Raw genomic sequence first — 17,981 nt, 5'->3', positions numbered from 1 at the left:
TTGTGTGTTCCTTGACATTCCCCATAAAGCTCTAGATCTGTGCTGGAGGGAGCAGAAAGGTGGTTGTGTTGTGATGTTTCTAACTCAGCAGTACAGAGATATTGGTAATTGTTTTGTGAGAATTTTTATTTCATACTCTGACATGAAAACTAGTGTGATGTGGTGGATTCAGAATTGTTTCTCCAAAAGTGAGTGAATGTTTGAAGTAATGTAGCTAAACAGGTGTATGAAAGCACTAAAACCCACTAACTTCATGCACAAATTTCAGATTAGGTTAGAAAAGCATTTAATATCTTTTCTACATATGTTGACAGAACTGCCAATTACAAATTCAAAGGGGAATAGAAGGAGGGGAGTAGCTGAGATCTGAGCTGGATAGATATCGGTGAACAGAGCCGAGTCTGAGTTGTGTTCCTGTAACTCTGACAGTGAGCAAGTTCAGGTTGTCAAAGAAATTGCATTATTCATTCATAAAAGAGCTCATCTGAAATATGCTGCATGCAGGCTATGTGCAACTCCATCAGATGTTTGGGAGATATTAACAGAAATCTCTGGATGTTCCAGTTACTCTGTTCAGAGAATGCCTTCCTTACCATTTTGTTTTTTCCAAAGCTTTATGTATATGTTCAAGCAAGTTTGCCTTTTTCACCAATTTCTCTGCTATCCTAAATATAAAAGCACTTCTGAAGTGTAGAGAAAAGCTGATAGCTTTTGATGGGTTCGTATGTTTGACAAACAGCACCCAGTGGTTATCTGTCATAAAGCAGAGCTAATGAGTTGCACTTGCAGACCTCTGCACTGTCTTGATCAGGATGACCTGAAAGGCTGCCTCTGAATTTGTGCGTTCTCATCACAGTCAAAATCCAGAGGAGTTGTCCCTTTCAGAGTGTCACTTTCTTCTCCCAGGCAACAAACAGGACCCGAGGAAATGGCCACAAGTTGTACCAGAGGAGGTTTAGGTTAGACATAAGGCAGAACTTTTTCTCTCGGTGGTCAGGCACTGCAGTGGCTGCCCAGGGAGGTGGGCAGTCGCCGTCCCCGGCAGCGTTCAGGAGGCGTCTGAGTGAGGAGCTGCGAGGTCTGGTTTGGTGCTTGTGGGAGCAGTGGTGATGGGAGGGCGGTTGGACTGGATGATCTTAGAGGTCGTTTCCAACCTTGTGATTCTATGATTCTGTGTAGAGAGGGCAGTGTTATATCCTAGTGCTTGTGCAAAGTCCTGCTCTTTTTTTTTTTTGGCTGGTTTTGAAGGAGGGGGGAAGAGGGGAATAAATTCTGGAAGGAAGGAAGTACTGAAGTATATTTATCTGTTCCAAGGCTATTCAGAGGCTGAAGGCTGAACTCTGATGAAAGAGACAGGTGATTCCCTAAAGACATGGCTTGTCTGTGTGCTCGTACATCACGCTGAGCTAGCAGGCTGCTAAACACTTGACAGTATGTGTGCTTTGAGAGCAGTGCACAGGGGGGGCACATAAAACTCCTGTTAATTCACAGTGGGTGCTGCATTATGCGACTGTGTGTTAATATTTTGGATAAATACTTTTCAACATAAATTTGTTATGATTCTCACTGAGACAGAAACATTTTATCATCTGAAGTGTTCATTGTAAACTTATTTTGTAGAATGGACTCAAGTTATAACCAGATACCTTCGAGAGCAGCTGGCAAAGGTTGCAGAGTTTTATCATGTGACTTCCAGCCAAGGCAACAGCTCTGTAGTGATGCCTCAAGAGATGGAACAGGCCTTGAAGCAGTGGGAATATAATGAAAAACTGTCCTTTTATATGTTTCAGGTAATACTTTAGGAAATGCATGGATTTTTTTTTTACGTCACCATTTTTAGAAAGTTGCTTTTTAGATATTACTGGTAATTTGTGTTGTAAAACTAGAATAAATTTTAAATGCTAATTCATTTTAATGATTTGCTAGCTGAAAAAACTTTGATTTGCTTAGCATGCTTGAGTGTTATTGCAGTAATGTTCTCAATTATTCCCTTTCTTCCTGTATTATCCCATCTTTTAAGGGTGCATTTAATGACTGTGAGCCAGGCTCTGGTCACAATGGAGCACGAAGCCTTGGGTGCTAGAGTGGTGATCTGGCTGTTGAGCTCCACGTTTTAGCCCATACTCACCTTTGCAGACTGCCAGGACTGCACCTGGGGTCCTCAGCCTCACAGCCTTCAGCTGAAGAGATTGTGCCTTTGTGAAAGCAGGAGTCCCGAGGGATACTGTTGCCTCAGCGTTGTCTGAGCTCGAGCAGTGGTGCTGGTGTTTGAGGCCTCCAGGGCTGAGTGCTGCTTGTATAGAAGTAATGCTGAGTCCTGGTCACAGCTGTCTGCCCACGGGGCTGCCATAACGGTGTTTGGTAGGGCGGTGTGCGAGGGTCCTGGTAGCTGCTGTGAGCAATGAGAGTTAGACCAGAAATGAAATAAAACTTGTAGTTACACACTAGTGCTCCCAGCTAACAAGTGATGTGTTGTTTAAAATCCTTTAAGGAAGGAATGCTTGAGAGACACGAGTACTTGACGTGGATACTGGATGTTTTGGAAAAAATCAGACCTGCTGATGACGACATTCTTAAGCTGGTGCTGCCGCTCGTGTTGCAGGTATGTGTGTGTTTTAAAGCTGTGTAATTTACACAATCAATGGAAGCATGACCCATATGTGTTAAATGATTCTAGTAGTTGTAGTGTTAAAATCAATGTGAGCGTTTTTACTCGAAACATTTAGGGAAACATTTTGCACGATCTAGGTTTGAAATGTATAGGTATCATTACAGATTTCATGCCTTATAATCCTTCTTAACTGAAATTGGTAGGAAGACTCCTGTTCCGCAACTGGTCCTGCAAAACAGATGGAATTTTTAAGGGACAAGAGTATAGATTTGCATTTTGGGTACTCTCTTGTGATCCCTTCTACTTTGTGCATATTGATTGTTAATTAAAATGAAGATGTGAGGGAGGCAGTCTGGTAAATGATGTTCTTTTGTTTTAATTTCAGTATTCAGAAGAGTTTGTTCAGTCAGCTTACCTGTCCCGCCGCCTTGCTTATTTCTGCGCCAGACGCCTGTCGTTGCTGCTGAGCGACGGCGCCAGCCTTGCAGCTGCACATTCTCCCCACGTGATTATTGCACCAAGTAACCCTGCTCTGGCAGCGCCGAGTCCGACTGCGCCTGGCCCTGTGCTGAGCCCCGTGCAGCTCTCCTGCTCAGATTTCCTCTCCTGCCCACAGCACCGTCCGCTGGTGTACGGGCTGAGTTGCATGCTGCAGGTAGGCCAAAGCTTTGTCGCCCTTTGTTTTTGAGGCCGCAACCGTTGAGTTTCTTGGAAAACTGTATGTCTGGGTCTGACGAGGCGCACTGGCTGTGGTTTGAAATGCGGCTGCATCAGGTAAACAAGAGCACTGTGGACGTGGAGGTAGCAGGAGGAATCCTAGCCGCTGCCTGAGGTGTGCTTGTGGAGGCGTCTGGGGGAGCCGGTGCTGCACTTGTGTGTCTGCAGCGCTGCCTCACGAGGGAGCAGCTCTGCCACAGGAGCGGCACAGCCGTCCCCTGGAGCAGTGTTAGTGGCTGCAGTAACGCTCTGTGCAGTGCTTTCATCAGCGGGGAGCTTGCTCGTTCCTGGCAGACCCCATCTGTCCCTGCTGGGAGCAGCTGGGCTGAAGACAGCGCCTCACTGACTCCTGCAAGCCTTGGACTTCGGCGGTTTCCTTGCTTCCTCCAGGTTGTCCTGGGTGCCTGGTGCCACTATGGGCAGCAGGGTTACAAAAGTTTTGTTGCCTTCACAACCTGCTCAGTTTTCAGGACTGTGGATCAGAAGAAACTGTTTACTTGCACTTATTGATTGGTGGTGGCAGGTTTGTAGAGAGCACACCAGGAGTGTGCTGATGATCGTGGGACCACAGAGCTGCAGGATGGGCAGTGCAGTGGGACCTTTTGAGATCAGGTGGCTATCCCCCCTGCTTAGGCAAGGTCAGCCAGGGCAGACTGTCCAGGACTGTTGCCAGTTGGGTTTTGAGTATCTCCTCCACGTCTCTGGGCACCTTCCTCCAGTGGTGGGCAGCTCCCTGTCACAGGGCTGCTTCTGTCTCACACAGCTTTACAGCTTTAGCTTTAGCAGCTTTACAGCTTTCCTCTGATAACAGCACAGAGGATAATCTTTCTGTTCATCCTGTACTATTTGTTTTTTTCCTCCTTGTGTGTGTGTGATCTTTGTGTTTTTTCCCCACCCCTTTTTTTTTGCACTACCAAGCAGGTCCATAGGATGGCCCTGATGCAGACAAGCTCTCCAGCTTTTTAACAGTGTTTTTCTGGGCAATCTTTTTGCTAAGGTGCTGCTTTGAAGGCCAAATTTGGACCGGGAGAACTTCCAAACAAATTTTGCAGCAGCTTCAAAGATAAAAAAATCAATCATATGAGGCAACTTCTATCACTTTGGATGATATTTAAGGTCTGACCCAAAAGCACCAAAGCTTTCTGCTTTTGCTCTGCACAGCTCTAGATGCTGCAGATTAATAGGTACTCAGTGGTAAGCCACTGCAGAAGGACCCTCTTGAAGCCTGTCAATGCAATGTCTCTCTTTTGAAGTAAATGTTAAGTTTCTGGTGTATTTCAGTGTTTCGTGTTTTAGAACTTGGCAGAAGTATTCATTCTTGTCTCTTAAATTTTAATTTTTCATATGTAGCTTCTTTCTGAAAGCTGAATACCAAAATGACTTACTTTTTTCTAAGACTCATTCACATTTCATGGAGAGGATCTGTCTGGGATTAACTTTTGTTGATGCTCTTTGGTGGCATTATAAAGGCAACAGAAATGAGAATTGAGAGTGCATATATTTAAATACAATTTTTAATAATGAGGGAGGAAAGTAACATAGCAACTGAATTTCCTCAGTGTGTGTGGACTTGTCTTTTGTTTCTTTCTCTGTAATTGACCAAAATGATTCTAGCTCTCTTATTGTTGGTATTGTTGGTCTTGTCTATCACACACTACTTGTGTTTTGTACTATTGCTTGCAGACTATAACTCTTTGTTGCCCAAGTGCCTTGGTGTGGAATTATTCCACGAATGAAAATAAGAATGTTAATCCTGGCTCACCCCTGGATTTACTTCAAGTTGCTCCATCTAGTTTACCTATGCCAGGTGGAAATTCAACATTTAATCAGCAGGTAAACTTTTTTAATGTTGAGATAAATAAGATCTGTTCTATATCCCAAGAAGTGATTGCGTTCATGACTGCAGCTAGAGGTGTAGTTATTAATGTAGTTCAACTTCTAAGACTAGCACTGTGCAAGTTCCTGATGACCTTAGTTTGTATGTCAGTCAGACACTGATTTTTGTGAAAATATCAGTAGTTTTACTTACGTTCAGATGTTTTCAGTTATCAAACAGAAATTACTTTAAGATGTGAAGTGGCAAATAAGAGGAGGTGTATCATATCATATCGTGAGCTGTGACTTTTCACATTGGAGGTTAAATTCAGATTGGAAATAAACTTCTGCTGGGTTGAACTTAAGTAAAAGAAGTTTTATTGTACCAGAAGATACTTAACAGATAAAAGCCTTTGAACCAAACGTGCTTTAGTTTGTTGTTACCAAGTATAGGGAATGCTGTAGAACATCATAAGATACCTTCCTCCTACTGAGGAACCCGTCTCAAGCTTGAAATGAAAATTGAGACTTTCTACTGCTAGCTAATTAGTAACTACCTCATTTACAGGTTCGGGCAAAGATCTATGAAGTAGAACAGCAGATAAAACAAAGAGGTCGTGCTGTGGAGGTGCGGTGGTCTTTTGACAAGTGCCAAGAATCAGCTGCAGGTAAGGCAAGACGTAGTGAAGTAAGTGTTGGGAGTCTTAGGGTTAGCATCTGTTCTTTTTCTTTGAGTATAAACCTGTTGCACCGTGATTCATTGCAGTAATAGAGCATTTCTCCACCTGCACCTCAGTTCTTGGACTAGTGAAATCACATTAACATGAAAATGTTGAGTAGAAGCTAAGAATTCAGGTTTGGACTTGGTTACCTCTGGCTCCTGGAATAGCTGGATACCTAGGTGAGAAAGGTTTGAGAAATAGTTTGTTTTCTGCACAGATAAGGGATAAGTAGGAAAGAGACTGGCTGGAAATTTGCATATAGAGCATACAAGTTAGAAAATATGCAGTTACTCTTTGGTGTGAGTACTGGAACTTTCATTTCCATGACAAAAATAAGTGAGTAGGTAGCAGTCAGGCTATTGAGGGTCTGAGTAGCTGCCTCACAGTGAAATAAACATCAAATGCCATCTTCTGCTCCCCTAATGCTGATAACTGTAGTGTCCAGTAATGCCTGAAATCCCACAGTGTCATCTTATTTAAACTTTTTCTTTCCCCTCTGACTCCTGTATCTAGGGGTGACCATCAGCCGAGTTCTGCACACCTTAGAAGTGTTGGATCGACATTGTTTTGACAGATCAGATTCCAGCAATTCAATGGAGACGCTTTATCATAAGATTTTCTGGGCAAACCAGAATAAAGATAACCAAGAGGTAATGGCTATATTCTCTTCTCACTGCCTAATCTGTAGACAGTGGATTTTATTCTTACTTGTGAGAACTGCATGCGCACATGTATGAAACCGATACAACAGCTGTGTATTTTCACAGGGTGTTTTTCTCATTTACTATTCAAAATTTCATTTATTAGAAGTAAGCAGCTCTTTGTTATTATAATGTAATTCTTAAGTGGATGGTCTCTTGAATACTGTCCTGAATTAGGTAAAATATCCACACCTTTTATATCCGTTGCAGAAAGTTGCATATCAGTAGCTTTTAGAATATTTTAGTGTATTTGAAATTGTGTACTTTTATTTTTCCCTGTGCTTCCAGGACTGTGTTCACAGATCATAAAAATCTTTATCAGAAGTCTTTAACATTTTTAACTGCAGTCTGCACAGTGCAGCTGGCAGTGTCACTGGGTCTATGTGTAACATTGGATTTCTGAGTTAACTTGGAAATTGTTTGGGGGAAAAGAAACAGCTTTAACAGCACATTAATAAAGTAAAATTTCAAGGTGGAAAATACCAGTGAATCTGTCATAGTTGCTTATGTTAATGTTGTAAAAGCTTTTTGGCAAAGTGTTTTATTTAATATACCCATTTTCTTGTTTGTGATGGTATGTTCTTGGTATTCATAATTTGAGACTGTTGCTCAGAAACATTGTGTAATAATTATTAATCAGTGGTGTAGTGACTGCTGAGATAAACAAAGAATGTTGGTGACAGGGAGATAGGATCTCTTTGGAAATATTTCTGGACAGATACACCTGTGAAGCAGCTCAGAACTGGCAGGTAGGTGTGAAAGACAAGGCAGGATTGTGTTTGTATTTCAGACATGCTGTTAGATTGTGAGAGAGAAAATACAGCCATCTCATGGCAGCAACAATGTGAGTAATTTGAGTCATCTGTTCTGGGCCAGACCTTTCTTGGACATGAAGTTTCCACGTTTTTTCAAGTTTAATCCCCTGCAGTCTCACTCAAAGCCATAACAATCTTTGAATTACATGGTACATAGCAGCGTTTTGCATGTCATGTAGTTTTGAAATTATTATGCATGTCTATGTTGCAATGTTAGCTTCTCTGATAGATTTTATAATACACATTTCATCATCACAGTTTTTATTGTGTAGCTGAAATAAAATCCTGGTCCATTCTGGCTTTTTTCACTCTTTCATGGAAGAAAGGATAACTTGTATGGTTTCTGTATCGAGTTTTAAATCCCTTTGTCGTTTCATGCTGTGGTCAGATTTGTTCTGTTTTGTGTCTCTTTCCTTCTTACTTTCTGCTTTTGAGAAGGCTTTTCTAACTTCAACTGCAATTATATTCCCAGAATGTTTCTTCATGTTCCAAAGCACAGTATCGGTAGTGTGTGTTCTGAAAGTACAGCGATTGCTCTGTTCTGTTCTTGCTGTCAGTTGTTGGCTATTATTACCCCTTTTTTCTGCTACTTTATGACCTGAAGTTGGGTTGCCTTGAAAACACGCCTGCTGTGGCCCCTGAGCAGCTCTCTTGAAGCTCTGGTACCAAACACCTTTATGAGATCTGTCTGGTTAATTTACTGCCAGTCTTCTAATGACATAATCATTTACTCTGAGGTGGAGAATGCTGAGCTGTAATAAAACATGATCATGCAGAATTGGTGATGTCCCTGTGTTTGCAGAAGAGCTGTAGGAAAGCAGATAAGATTTTTGATATATATATGCATGTATGTATGCATGTATATATTTTTTTTCTGAGAGAAGAAAACTCTGAATGTTTCAGTAGTACTTTGCTGGTTTGGGCCTAGGTATGAGACGAAGCGCTCACGTTGTCTATAGCTTCGGATGCCCTCTGGAGCGTTCGAGTCGCCTGTCCTGAGGTTAACATCTGGCTGCCAGAGGCTGCCTGGTGTTGCTGAGCGCCTGACCTACGGAACAGAGGCTCTACTTTGGTGCCTGCACTTGGGAGGTTGCGTTCAGGCTCCCTGGTGCAGCTGCTCCCTCCTCCCCGCGGCGCGGTCAGGTCCTGGGGGCAGAGCAAGGCCTCCGGCCGCGTGTCTGAGTGCCTCCTGCCAGGCTGTGCTGCAGGCTGGAAATGAGCACATTCCCACGTGAAATGCTGTGTTTCCTTTCTTTTTTAAACTACTCCCTTCCCACTTCATGAGTTTAGGCTGTTTTTCCTAGGAAGACAATGTCGTAATTTCAGAGGTCACATGCGTGCTGCCTTCAGATGGCGACCCATGCAAAGGCTGCTGTTCTGTGGGTGAGATGTCCTCTCTGGACCCCTGCCTCCTGACTCAGCTGTGCTGCTGACTTCTGAGTGTCACAGCAAAGCGGGCCTGGGGGAGGCGGCAGGGTGATGGGGACAGGCTGGCTGTGAGGCCGTGGCTGCTTTGTTCCCGTGGGCAGTGCAGAGGTGTTACGGGGAGGACAGGGCCTGGAGGCACTGATGACAGGAGAGCGAAATGGAGAAAAGAGTGGAGCGAGGGGCTGCGCTGTGGCTGGACACTGAGTGATTAGCAAACAGCAGGCACTGAGCAGAGCTCAGGCTGTGAGCGTTGTGCTGTGTGTGACGGAGGTCCTGCGAGAAGCCGTGATGGTGAAGCCCCCCTGTGACTGCACTCAGGGCATCCTTGGCCAGCAGTGGCTGTCTGGGCTGTGTGAGCAGCCTGTGAGGGACAATGCAGGGACAGCCTAAGCACACATAAGGGGGGGAGGGGTACTGGTGAATGACACTCCATAGCGGAATATTTTAGCTGCTGTTGGAAGAATAGAGAAAGCATTTGATTTTTAAGAAATGATGTTGAATTTCTTGACGTCACTGTGGAAAATCTCGAACTTCCTGGAAATTTGTGCACTTGGATTGTTTTCTAAGTTCGGGTCTCTGAACACGTGTTGAGAGCTTATGTCCCATGTTATATTTGCAGTCCAGCTGAATTCTTAGAATGTTGAGAGTTGTTTTTTATTTTAGAGTGAAATTATGTTTTTTAACTTGGTTCTCACGAAAGGGCTTGTAACAGATGCTGGGAGTTAATATTTGTCTTTCTGAGATCACTTTGCTGGAAATGAAACAAAAAATCCACCCCCTGTGTCTGTGGGAACAGAGGGCTGGTGGTGCTGCTGGGTTCAGGACAGCAGGAATTTAGCAGGCAGACTGCTGCTGCCTGAGGGACCCAGTCTGAGTGTGCTGGGACTCAGGACAGAAGGAGAAATGGGATGTACACTGAACTGTCTGAGGAAACAAAGTCTATTTCCATAAACACTGAGAAAATAGAGAATATGTGGAGCATTCTTGCAATATTTTGAATAATGTGGTTAGCGTTAGTTCAGCTGCTTGAACTGCTCTGTTAGCTACGGGATATGGTTTAGTGCTTGTGGTAGCAATGGTAACGGGAGGACGGTTGGACTGGGTGATCTTGTAGGTCCTTTCCAACTTTGTGATTCTATGATTCTGTGTTCTGAAGCGTGACTGGGCAGGTATTGTCACCCTTAATGGTTTCAGAAAATTCAGCACAACGTTCCTGCTCACCTCGGCTCCTAAGGGAGTCAGTGCAAAATTTCTCTGGACAGAAACATAAATTCAGTGACTTAAACAACTGGCAGAGCCGTTGGCAAGAACACACGGCTTGTTTTTTCCTTTTGCGTTAGACAGCTTCAGAGCAGTGGCTAATGCTGCTGCTGGGACAGCGTTTGTGTGCCCTGTGGCAGGTCAGTCCCTGAGAGGTGTGAAAGCAGCGAGGCAGGCGGGGGAACCTCCTGGGGCAGAGCTTTGTGCCGGTCAGTGGGCACTGCGCCCGGCAGTCCCTGCTCTGTCCCAAAAAGAGGTTCTGCAGCCTGCTGTTCAGCAGTGGCATTAGCTGGAGCAGAAGTCAGACTTGTTCCTTGGTAGCAGCATTGAGTTAATAATAAAAGTGAGGACCAGTGGGAAAAGAGGTCTGAGTTATAAAAAGCGGTGTTAATAATACTTTTGGCTTCCTATCTCCAAGTATATCAGAATGGTAACGCAGGAGAATACTGAAAGTATTAAGCATTACTACTGCTGCTGCTGCTTTTTTTTTTTTTTTTTAACTGAAAAAACCCCAAGAACTCTTTTCTTGTTCTTCACGGACTTGCTCTGCTTATAGGCAGTGATGTGATACCTCTGGTTTTCTCTGAAAGGCTGATGGCTTTCAGAAAGTGACAGCTACCTTCTGTCGTAGCTAGATTGGCTGAGCATCAGGTTTGAGTGGGATGATTTCAACCACACAGCTTCTGTGCCTGAAAGCAGTGGCTTTGGTTCCCAAGCACTGATGTTTATGGCCACTGAGGGTTGAGCACAAGTCACTTCCAAACCCCCTCATGCAGAGCTCTCTTGGGCAGAGGGTTGTGCATGAGGTACCCAGAACTGGTGAAACCTCGCAGGACGAGGTGCCACCAGCTGTGTTGAGCTCCCCTATCTGATGCAGCATTTCCTCTCACCAGGACATGAGGTTTTGAGGCAAAGAAGGGGTTGTGTTCCCCTGATCAGCTGTGCTTGAGCTCTGTCTGGCATCTGCCCTGCAGAATGTGGATGTTGGGCAGAGCTCGGACCCATCCCACGTCCTCCTGCAACGCTCTGATCTCAGTGCAGCTCTTCCAGGCAGCAGTTTGAGCCCTCTGAAACGAGGTCTGCTCGAGGGGCTGGGACATCTGCAAATTAGATAAATCCAGAACCTGATTGTTTTAAGCAGCGCCGCTGACTTGCGTTCTTGGTGTGCTTAATTAAGTAAACGCTATCAGCATCAGAGGGGGAAATCATGAGGTGCTGCCATGGGAGCCACCAGGGGAGGAGGAAGCGGTGCAGCAGGGCGGCTGCCTCGGCCCTCCCACGCTGCTCTGAGCATTGCTGCGGCTGCTTCCCCGGCCCTGAGAGCAGCACACCGCTGCCTGTGCTCAGCACGCAGCCAGCACTGGAGCTTCCAGCACTGCGCAGAGCCGTCCCTGTGGTTAGCTGCTTCAGCTGCACTTTGCTCAACCTCTCCGCTGCTGCCCACGGCCCACGTTCCATGAGCTTGGTGTATGGGGGGCTCTGGTGATGGCGCCTTGCCCAACACAGGTCTGTGTGAGAAGGTTTCAGTGATCACCTGTATGCTGAGAACTGGCTTTACTGCTGTGTGTGCCAGTTCCCAAGTACCGAACTCACCAATTTTAAGCATGTATGAGTTGTCTGGGTGCAACTCTTGGCTGGACGAATACCCCGATGTTTTCTGTGTGCATACGGAATTTGGGAATCCGCACTGTAATTGTGAAGGCGACTGATCACTTACAGCCATCTGACAGCAATGGGTTCCCCTGGAAACAAGTGCTTCTGTCTGAGCCAGCAGGCATTGCAGACCTCTCAAGTGTGAAAGTTACTGCTCTGAAGCTGTCCCAGTCTTCCCCCTCAAAAATGCAAAAACGTGATAACAGGGCAAAGCACAGCTGGTGTATAGCATAGCCCTTAGAAAATATGGATTGTCTAAGTGTGTATATGTACTGTTCTTAAAAACCTCTGTCAGGAAAGCACAGGTGGGAGGTAAGATGAGCAGTTTGGTTGGGAGCTTTCTGACTTTGGTTGTTTGATCCTCACACCTTCAGTGGTTGTGGTGTTTTGGGGTTTGTTTTTTGTGTGTGTATGTGTAGGTGGGGCACAAGTAATGACCTGGAAGCCGATGGAGGAGGCCTGGAATAATTAGTGCAAGGAACTCGGTGTGATAGCTGTGGTTGAGAGACTCTGTGGATATAGGTTTCCTATTTTGCCCTTTTCTTATGAAGTGACATTATGTTACAAGACAGTTTAGATTCGATTCTCAGCAGTGAGAAAATAGTGATTTTCCTCTTTTGCTTCCAGATCGTATTAGAAAATACTATGAGTGAAACATCCCTGTGCATCCACTAGTAGTAAAGAACAAAACCTGTTTTCTTTCTCCATCCATCAGAAAGCCCTTGCTCAGAATTAAGCCTGCTGGCCGTATATGTGAGATGCCGTTCTGTCTCTGTTCTGCACAGGCAGCCCCCAGCGATGAGGCCGTGGTGATGCTGCTGTGTGAGTGGGCTGTGAGCTGCAAGCGGTCTGGGAAGCACCGCGCCATGGTGGTGGCCAAACTGCTGGAGAAAAGGCAAGCAGAAATTGAAGCAGAAGTAAGTCCTGTCTTTATCTGGAATAGCATGAACGGTATGTCTAAGAAAGCAAGGATGTTTCTAAGGAAAGATTGCCTTAATCTCTGTCCTTTGCAACACAAAGTAAATTTGATTATACTTGGAGCACTGGAGATTTTCTCATCGATTTACGGTTTTTATATCCTACATAAACTTAAAATGAAAAAGTCTTCTACTTGCAGCCCAGCTGAGAGCAGCCTTGGTACCTGTTTATTTGGATGGCATCTGTGAGCCCTTTGTGAGCCCCTTGTGTCCGTGAGCTGCTTGCCCAGACGCTGGGATGCTGCCATGAGGGAGCTGTGTGGGGCAGAAGGTGGATCTGTGCTCCCACTGGAGGGCTCCAGACTCAGGGTTTATTTTTAGGCCTAACTGCAGTGTGACTTGTATCTCACATTCTGTAGAACTGCCTTCTTTTTTAGGAGAAGTGAAAATGTTGCATTGGAGAGCAAAAAATTGGATAGTGACATCGTTATGAAAACCTCTGTCTCTCTGTTGTGGTAGATGACCACGCTCCATCCTGCAGGAGCCAACACCTCCCCTGCCACATCCCCATGGCACTCAGCTCCATGCTGTGTGCAGAGTAATGACCGTGCTGCTGCCGCCCCGGAGGGGCTTTGGGAGGAGGTATTGGCCCTGGTTGGTACTGTGCTGTCATGTACACAAGTGGGGGGAGTTACTTTTTGCCTTTGCTTTAGTCCTGGAAGTTCTGGATCTTAATTTTTTTGCTTTTATGTGAGAGCACATCACTGCAGAAGGTGCGTGTGAGAGGCACGCCTCAGTAAGCCATCCAAAGTGATTAACAGAAAAGCAAACTTCAGAAGCAACTAAACTGAGTATGGGAAAAAAGTCATTCTAGATCAAGACTGGGTTTTATGAAAAGATGGGAAACAATCACACTACAGTTGCTTCACATGTAAGTTTTGGAACTCTGCATGTCTGTGCGTAGATGCACGCTTTTTTATTTATTTAACTCTGCAGAGATGTGGTGAATCTGAAGTCCTCGATGAAAAGGAATCTCTGTCTTCAGCCTCCTTGACAAGTTCCAGTCTTCCTGTTTTCCAGAATGTCCTGCTGAGGTTTTTGGACACACAGGCTCCCTCGCTGTGTGAGTATTAACTCATCCCAAGAAGGTCAGAAACGACCGCTGTGCTCCTGACTGCTGAGTTACCGTTCGGCTCTGGCAGGTGTTTTGGTTTCTGTGATGACCTGCTCCATTCTCTTTTGCACTTACTTTTTAAAACTTCCTGCCTTGTTGTAAGCTCTTCATAATCTTTTTTTTTTTTTTTTTCCTTTTTTCTTTCACAAAATGAAAATTGGAAGAAGCAGTACTTACTTCTGTTTAGACCTTACAAGATCTGGGGAAATTACTGGCACTATATGCGTAGCTAACATCAAATGCTAACATTTTTGACAAGTTGTAGTGGAAATGCTGAGTCACAGCCTGAAGCAGTGATGGAGCACCTGGTGGGAAGGCAGGGTCAGCCCAGGAGAGCTCAGGTGTGTGCAGCACCTGAGTGACTGGAAGGGCTGGAGCCAGGATCCACCCCTTCCCAGACCTCATTTAAGGGTTGGCAGTGGAGGCCAGAGTATCTCTTACTGGAGATCCCTGCCTACCCGGGGTCTTCCAAAGTTAGGGAACTTTTTTTCCCTTTGTTCCTGTATCTGTGGCTGCTGTCTTTGGACTCTTTCTCATTTGCTGTAGCCAAAGACCTTGCTGCCTTGCTATTAACATCCCATTATAGCATGACAGTACTGCACATTCATAGTGAGCACTGCACACAAGCAGCAAAGTCGTAAGCTGTTAGCTGACGGGTAGGTGGGCTGAATAAAGGGTCTTTGTCTGTTGTAGGTTGCTCTAAGAAATGCACTGGTCTAATAAAGCTATATGTTGTTATAGCCCGTGTTTCTCATATCTTTAGTACTAGAGATGAGTGCCTTTTTTTTTTTTTCTGGTGCCCTTACATTGAAGTGGATTTTAAGTGGTTTGAAACATGATGACGAGAACTCACAACACCTGAGAAAGGAGAAACACCTGAAGAAGTTGTTGCAAACTTCAGAGTGTTGGTGTTGCTCTATTTTCGTGTCAGTGGTGACCCAAGTTTTACTAAACCATGCAAACTATTTTGTTATTCAGACTTGAGTTTCTGATTTCCTCGTTTCAGATGTGGTCCTATCCTTCTCCACTTGGGCATCTCTGTCAGGCAGGGCGGGGAGAAGTGCTGAGGAATGGTTTATCTGCTGGAAGCGTTCCTTGGGATTTTTGATGACAGAACTCATTTTGTTGAGGGATACTGTTTTTATGGAGCTTGAGCTTCCATGTCTCTAAGCCTGAAAAGCACGACTGCTGTCTTTTGGCTGAGGGCTCACCACTTAGGGTGCAGATGTGGTTTTGTGATGTCTCTGTGCCTGTTCACACGGCGGCTTGCTGTGCAGCTCAGGGCAGGGGAGGTTTGGGTTAGAACTGCTGTATTTGTGGGCTCAGCAGTACAACTTCTGTACTGCAAGGTAATAGGAGTTTCAAAAATAGGGGCAGAAAGCGCGTTAGGGTGAAAATTGAAAGAACATCTCTGTTTTCTGTGGGGGAAACACTAAAGTAGTTCTAACTGCTTATCTGTAAATTGCCTTCTAGTTTGACAACAAATGAAGATTCTAAGTAGAAAATGTGTTATATATTGAATTAGTTTGAACTTGTACTGCATAGCTGACTTTTTAAGTGTATTCTGATTTGAATTTGGTGGCTTAATAGCTGGAGGTTTTGTTGCCAGGTAAAGTTGTGGTATACAGCTGTTTTCTGTTAACTTTGTTATTGCAAACCTTCCTTTGTTGCAGAACAAGTCACATTAAATATAGCTAGGGCAAATGAGAACTTAATAAAAAAATACATAGCATTTTGCTTTTAATGGGCAAAATAACAGGCAGTTTCTAATACGCTCTTTCCTGATGTTTGTGGTAACGCTGGATAAATTGAAGTATGCAGAATGAATTCCTTGAAAATACTTTAAAAGCTTTTCTATTAAAAATACAGCAGCATTGTCAAAAGACAGTGAAATTTACCCTTGTAATAGAATTTTGGAGTAAAAGGAAGAGTTGCCTGTTATAATCCAGAGCTTCACAATAAGCTTTATTTTTCTGCACACAAGGAATGTCCTTACCCTCTTTTTCCCCCCCTCTTTTTATCTGTCTATTTATTTATTCAATTTGTCTTTGAACTGCTGGCACCTTGCTCTTAGCTGCTGACAAATGGCCAGCTGCAATGGGCGTGGATGGGGTGGGATGCTCTGGCATCTGCTGCTGTTGGAGCCCTGGCACGCGCCTCCAGCTGACAGCAAAGCAAAACCACACTGCGTGTGTGCCAGTAGGTGGGAAATGGTTTGTTCTGTGGAGACAAAGATAAATCCATCCAGGACACCCAAGCCACTTCTATCAGGCCTCTCAACCTTTAACACATGAACTTGCTGGGATTTGCATGGTGGGTGGCTAAGAACCGGATATTTCTATGTTGAGTTACAGTCCTGTTTTTTTTGGGTTTTGGATAGCTGACCCAAATAGCGACCATGAGAAGACAGAGTTTGTGAATTTGGTGCTGCTGTTCTCTGAATTCACTCGACATGATGTTTTCTCTCATGATGCATACATGTGCACTTTAATATCACGTGGAGACTTGTCAATTACTGCAACTACGAGACCACGTTCACCGAATGGGGAAACTGTGGATGAGCACTATTCTAAGGAGAATGACGTTAAAATAGAGGTAATGCTTCATGTCATTTCCCCCGCGTTCAATACTTGATTTCATAAAATGTGGCTTCCACCAAGGTAATAGTATTTCAGATATGAGTTTTCAACTTATTTTTAATCTCTCTTTGTCTGGCCTTCTATCTCTCAGTAGACTGGAAGTGATCCTTTGGCTGTGTTTTTGTGTGCAACTTAAGTATTGCTGTTTTGGTGCAAATATACTGAGCTGCCAGTTCTCTGCTGAGCTAAATAACTCTGAACAAACCAAAAGGCATAATGTTGGCTTCTGAATTTAGCAGTGAAGAAACTTATGTGCAGGTAAACTCTAATGAGGAGGAAGGAGAGCTTTTCACAGGAGGAGTCTGGAGGAAGCCGCAGTGCTCTGCTCAGCTGCTCGCAGGGGTCAGGAGCTCCCTGTGTGCTGAACAGCCACAGATGTCCGTACAAACTTGGGTCATAAAGCAAATCCTCGTGACTCCAGTGCGCACAGTTCGTGTGCAATCCTCTGTCTTCCATCAGATGAGCATTTCCCCACCTTTGCTAAAATGAGTAAAAAAAGAAGGCACCTTTAAGCTCCAGACTGTGGGCTACATTTGGACTTTTATGATGAGACTCCGCCCTCTGTGCTGCTCCCAGTGCCTGTGGAGCTGGTGGCTTCTCTCATCTTTACTTTTCATTCCTTTTGTACATCTCTTACACAGGGCTCAGGGCCAAACTTGCCCTGGGATGTTGGGGCTGTCCAAGTAAACCTGCAACAAGTGCGAGAGTCCTGTTGTGTAGGTGTCCCTGGGAGCAGAACTGCTTGAGGGGATATGCAGTGAACCTTTGTTTCCCCTTCAGCCCTTCTCTCTTCTGTTGTTTTATGGATTTAGGCTTGAGAAGTACTTCTGTGCATTAGCAGTCAGTATGTGAAAGCTTCCAACCATCACTACTTTTTTCTTATTTCTTAAGTAGGTTAAATGCTTGGGTTTACCTGGGACCACTTAAATAGGTCATCAGTACGATGTGACTGATGCTTGTTTTTCTCTGACAATTCTTAGGATCATAGTATTATGGAGCACATGGGCACTGACTCAGGACCCACTAGTATCTTTGATGATGTAGACAAGGGTGACTTTAAGACAGATTTTGGTTCGGAATTTCCAGTAGGTTTAACTTTTGGCTTTCTGCATGCCTTTGGTGCCTGTGTTTGCTGCCTGCTGTTGTCACCAGCAATGTCTCTGTGCCCCTCGTGCTGCCTGGCTGCTTCCACCGAGAGCCAGTGTCTGTTGGCCCAGTGCCTGCTGTGTTCTGCCAGTGCATCACCTCTGTTCTGTGCATCTGCACTGTGTGACAACATGGCTTTTCTGTGCAGCCCCTTGTTGTGCATGTACATGCAGATGCACACTAACACTCCTTCCTTCCCTCTGCCCGCTTGCTGGATACTGGACACACTGTGTGTGTGCTTGGCATCTGCCATAGTGATGGTTTCACGTGTGCCATGCCTGCTGCAGAGTCTTTTGTCCTCCATCCCCTCCCACTTCACTCTTTTCATTGTATTCCCTCTGGATTATCTCACTGCAGTTTCTGTGTCCCAACTGTTTATGTGG

At 44.8% G+C, this 17,981-nt stretch overlaps 1 protein-coding gene across 15 annotated transcripts in view; it reads left to right on the top strand.

Moving 5' to 3' along the window:
* The window catches only part of MED12L (mediator complex subunit 12L), a 104,690-nt gene that overhangs the window by 8,048 nt on the left and 78,661 nt on the right, over window positions 1-17,981 (top strand). For 12 of the 15 annotated variants that reach the window (XR_014885655.1, XM_085233332.1, XM_085233331.1 and 9 more), the window contains 10 exons: window positions 1,621-1,790; window positions 2,492-2,602; window positions 2,997-3,266; window positions 5,012-5,161; window positions 5,712-5,811; window positions 6,379-6,515; window positions 12,508-12,639; window positions 13,636-13,762; window positions 16,194-16,408; window positions 17,433-17,537. Coding sequence is in view for 14 of the 15 variants with exons in the window: in XM_085233332.1 (XP_085089458.1) it covers window positions 1,621-1,790; window positions 2,492-2,602; window positions 2,997-3,266; window positions 5,012-5,161; window positions 5,712-5,811; window positions 6,379-6,515; window positions 12,508-12,639; window positions 13,636-13,762; window positions 16,194-16,408; window positions 17,433-17,537 (1,517 nt within the window). In the remaining variant the exon portion in view is untranslated. The remainder of the gene's footprint in view (window positions 1-1,620; window positions 1,791-2,491; window positions 2,603-2,996; window positions 3,267-5,011; window positions 5,162-5,711; window positions 5,812-6,378; window positions 6,516-12,507; window positions 12,640-13,635; window positions 13,763-16,193; window positions 16,409-17,432; window positions 17,538-17,981) is intronic. The other 3 variants (XM_085233336.1, XM_085233334.1, XM_085233329.1) reach the window with 1 other exon arrangement.

This window comes from Meleagris gallopavo, chromosome 11 (assembly GCF_905368555.1).
Source record: "Meleagris gallopavo chromosome 11, MGAL_WU_HG_1.1, whole genome shotgun sequence".
NCBI classification, from domain to species: domain Eukaryota; kingdom Metazoa; phylum Chordata; class Aves; order Galliformes; family Phasianidae; genus Meleagris; species Meleagris gallopavo.
Note: the sequence above shows the minus strand (reverse complement) of the source record. Positions and strands in the feature narration are given on the sequence as shown.